Here is a 4,393-nt window from a genome sequence, read left to right on the forward strand (position 1 = left end):
CCAGAGCAAGCAGGTGTATTAAAAATTAATAAAAATGCAAAAAAAAAAAAGAGAGAGTGTGCGGCTGTGTTTTTTATTGACTTTTCGCTTTTAATTAACTTTGGCGAAAAGGGATTTTATGGCAGAGCTTAGAGGCAGAGGACACCAGGGCTTTAAAAGCGATGAAATTTTAAATTTCTCTATTTGTTTGGCCGCACCACATGGCGTATGATTAATGCCATGCTCTCTCTGTGAACATTTCATTAAATAAATTGTAATTTATCAAAAGCAGCGAGACGTCGAGCCAAAGCAAATCAAATAAATTACAGACAAGTTGAAAAACTTTGACCATTAAATGCCCTAAACCAAATACGGCCAATGACAAGGACTTGTTGTTGTTTTTCGGCTTCTGCTTGTTTTTTTTTTTATATATTTTTCTTGTGTTTTTATTTGCCCAGCATTTCATTGCAATTGATTTTTGGTGTCAGCTGCACGCTCACCCGGAGACAGACATGTCCAAGCTAAAGCCTGGCTCCCCCTCCCAGACTCGCCCCTTGACTTTCCCGACAAATGCTGTGGTTGCGGCTTAAGTTTGTCGGCAAATTGAAAACTTTGTTGGTTAACTTGCCTGCGGAAATAAAGGAGAAGGAGCATGGAGCATGGTGGCTCTGCTTGGAGGGCCCAACAAATAGCCAAAAACCCGGGCACATCAATACCACATTCCTTCGTCGTCATTCCCCCAACCATTCCTACAAATAAACAGAACGATGAACAAGCCGCCGAAACCAGAAGGCCTGGGTTCGCCAGTTGTGGCTGATTTTCTGGCTGTTTTGCTGATTGCATTAACCAAGCGAGTTGGGTTTGGAGAATATAAGGAATCAGAGGGAAATCTGTATAGGAATTGAGAAGGGAAATACTAAGGCAGGGCTCCTACATAATGTTCTCTCTTTAGAATAATTCTGCTAATTGTTATCACCCTTTAATTAGGTTTCAAAGGTTTTAATTTTCCAAGACCTAAGTAACTAATAATTCTTTTTACAATTATTTCACTTAGAAGAGTATCTCAAAAATATATTTTCTCTGTTTTCCAGACATTTCTAGACCCGTTTTCCCTACTAAAAATAACTACCTCTTAGGTGAAACAAGCAATAAGCTTTTAATATAAATAAATAAACAGACGGCTGACCCAAAATCAAGCCCAACCGAAACTTAGGATTCAATCTGTTAATGGAAAATACTTAGAAACTTGAGAACTGAGGAAAGCCTCTTATTGAACTCAAATACCCAGGCGACAGGCGGAGATGCAGAGAGACGGCTGTCGATGCACCTGGGCCATCGTTATGATCTCATCCTCCAGCTGGACATCGGTGCTGGAGAAGGGCGAGGCACCGGTAATCAGATTGTAACGCGACTGCAAAGCCCGAATGGAGGCCACATGCTCGCGCCAGGTGTGCCAGTAGTGCTGCTTATAACGATGTCCTCCAAACTCAAAGATCATGGGCTGCTCCCTGGTCAACACACACTGACCCGATGGCTGGATGGCATTGACATTCATTAGATAGCGATTGCCTTTGCGGTAAAAGTGAAAGCGAAGAAACTGCAGCGGCAAGATGCAGGACAGCTCAAAGGACTCGATCTCATGGTCCAAACCCTTGGGCAGAAGCCAAGACAGCTTGGTGGAGGCCTTTACAAATTTGTCACAGCCAAACAGCAAATGATTGCAGGTAAGGCCCATCTGGTACTGGCGCAGACCAATGCCATGGAAATCCACCAAAACATTGGGATTCTCCACCAGCAGCGGCTCGTAGATCTCCTCGTACTCGGCCATCAGGACTTTCTGCAGACGAAACATCTTGGCAACGAGTTTGGCTATAATTTAATTGAAATGTCAATCAAAGTTTTGCTTGTCTATTTGGTTTGTTTTGTGAGAGAGAGAGAGCACGACGACTTGTCACCGGCTTCTGTCGCCTGACAAGTTATCGAAAACTATCCGGCCAAGTCGATTAGATCAGTGTCCGGAGCTTAGTCATAGTCCCAGCCATAGCTATAGTCAGTCATTTGCCGAATGCAAATCACTGACCATTCGCTGTCATTCCAACTTCAAGTTGGAGTCTCAATTTGAATTTAAATTGGTATTTGCCCGTTAGCGACTTTGGGGGAGCAGCGAGTCATCTAGCTTGAACGCATTAGGTGCACTCAGCAAGGAGCGTTGATGAGCATAATGATGAATTCCACTCAACCTAAAAGTTTGAATATTTAAAAATTTAAAAAGAAAAGGGTTTATATATACTCTCTCAATTTATTTTAATTGGGCTTTAATAAAGGTGCATAATTGAGGTATATTTTTGAAATTGATAAATAAAATAAATATACAAATATCAGTTATATTTTTCAGGAGAATGTGTAAATTCCTGGTAATTCAAATTCGTTGATTTTATTATTAATTTTACCCATATTTCCTTTCAGAGTGGCAGCTGTAACCTTGTAACTTTCATCACAGTTTCACCAGAATTTCTGTTTTAAGTATTTCTAGGAATTTTAATTTCGGTTTTCTCTAGTAAAATATATTTACATTTTCCTGTATAGTTATTTTATGGTTTAGTGATTTGTTATAGACAATTAATTGACCAATTTGTTGGATAACCCCAAGTGGATTCTGCGAACTTCTGGATTTGGGAATAAAATTTGGTTTAAAACCGCAAAGTTTTGTATCTTGTTTTCTTTGTATATATTTTATTTGTATTTTCTTTTAACAAAAAACCTTTTGTTTTATTGTTTTTATATTGTTTATTAATGGTTTATATTATATAATAATATAAAAAATTGTTATATGTATGTAATAAGGCTTTAAATAATTTTAATTTATTTCAATTTGAAAAGTTTTTGAACGTTTAAAAAGCCAGAAATTAGTAAGGCTCTAGTTTATTATTTTTTCTTTACAAATATTTGACATTCAATAACAATCGAACACTATGTGCAAACTTTATCAATCGCCGATTTTGATATAATTTTATTTCAATGTTTTTTTAACCCCCCTGGGAGAGGGTCTTGAAAGTTCGTTTCCTGAGACATTTTGTGGCAGTTTCGTGCTCGCTGTTCGACATGGCTACAAGTTCGCAGCCATAATCTTGGCTTATAACTGCCACAGTTGACAATTTTTGTTCTCCCTCCTTCTTGTTCTGTCACAGAGCAAACACTTTTAAAATATTCTGATTTATGACAAACTTTCAACGCCCACTCCCCCGCCCCTTCAACGCTTTCGAGTTGCCATTTGGCACTTTCCACTTTCCACTTTCCACTTTCGCGTCCATGTCCTGGCCATGTCCTTGCTTTCATTTCCACAGCACAGTTTCTCTCTCGATGTGCTGCTGCCGGTGGCAATTGGTGACAAAATATAAAAGAAAACTGTGGTCCTAGCGGGATGCGGGCTGATGCTGATGCTGCTCACTTTGTCAGCCATTTAATTTAGCCACGTTTGCAATGGCAATGGCAACGAGTAGTTGCAGTTTCTGCTTCTGCTTTTGCTTTTGCTTCGGGGTGGGTTTCGGGTGAAAAAAAAAGAGTTACCGCGCCAAGTACTGTGTCAAGTGGCATCTTTGCAGTTTTCAAAGCAATTAGTTCCGAGAAAATTACAAGAACAGACACACGGATCTGGGATACAGAGATCCAGAGAGTTTCAAGAGACGAATAGTTAAGCATAACTTATGGTTCGCATTATCCGCTTTTCTCGCTTTCCTCACTGCTAATTTGGGCCAATTCACTGGGCCATATCACATTGCAGCGTCTGGTCTTCGTCCTGGTCCTGCTCCACCATTGATTAACTCCTATGCAGGCTGGGCCAACAAGGAGCTGTCACAAATCACACACAAAATACAAGATACATGGCAGGCGACATAATGAATTCCTATCCGTAATCGTATACAAATGCCTTCGTCTAGGGGTGGTCGAGTCCTGCAATTGGGGAATTAATTAAAATTTGCTCGTTTGGCATGTTTATGATGGCACTCTCAATTAATTTCAGGCCTCGTTGAGCAGAGAGAGAGAGCAAAATGTGCTGAGGTTCCTTTTTCGGGGGCACATCGAGTGGGGGTTGCACGTTAAGTAGGTTACGAATTCGCTAAATATATATACACTCTATTATATATATTTAAATAAATTATATTCTGGTTTCGTGTAAGAGTTCCATGATATTTAAATTAGTCTTTAATTTATATTTTATTTTAAAAGTTGCTTTTTAATTTCTTATACAATTTTACTTCTTATTAAAATTGAAAAACAAACTTCTTAAAATATATTTGATATGTTAAATATTATAAATAGTAAGATCAAATTACAATACTATTTTTAACATCTAGTTTACACCCCGCATAAACCCTCGAATGTGTGTGACACAATTAATTTAACTTCGTGTGAA

At 38.8% G+C, this 4,393-nt stretch overlaps 1 protein-coding gene across 1 annotated transcript; it reads right to left on the minus strand.

The window, feature by feature from the left end:
• Window positions 1-1,111: 1,111 nt before the first annotated feature.
• Window positions 1,112-1,953, minus strand: LOC108076159 (uncharacterized). Its single transcript, XM_017168885.3, has one exon. It carries the CDS (start codon window positions 1,829-1,831, stop codon window positions 1,256-1,258), a length of 576 nt encoding a protein of 191 aa, XP_017024374.1. The 5' UTR covers window positions 1,832-1,953; the 3' UTR covers window positions 1,112-1,255.
• Between the last annotated feature and the right edge of the window lie 2,440 nt (window positions 1,954-4,393).

Source organism: Drosophila kikkawai, chromosome 2R (assembly GCF_030179895.1).
Source record: "Drosophila kikkawai strain 14028-0561.14 chromosome 2R, DkikHiC1v2, whole genome shotgun sequence".
Lineage (NCBI taxonomy): Eukaryota > Metazoa > Arthropoda > Insecta > Diptera > Drosophilidae > Drosophila > Drosophila kikkawai.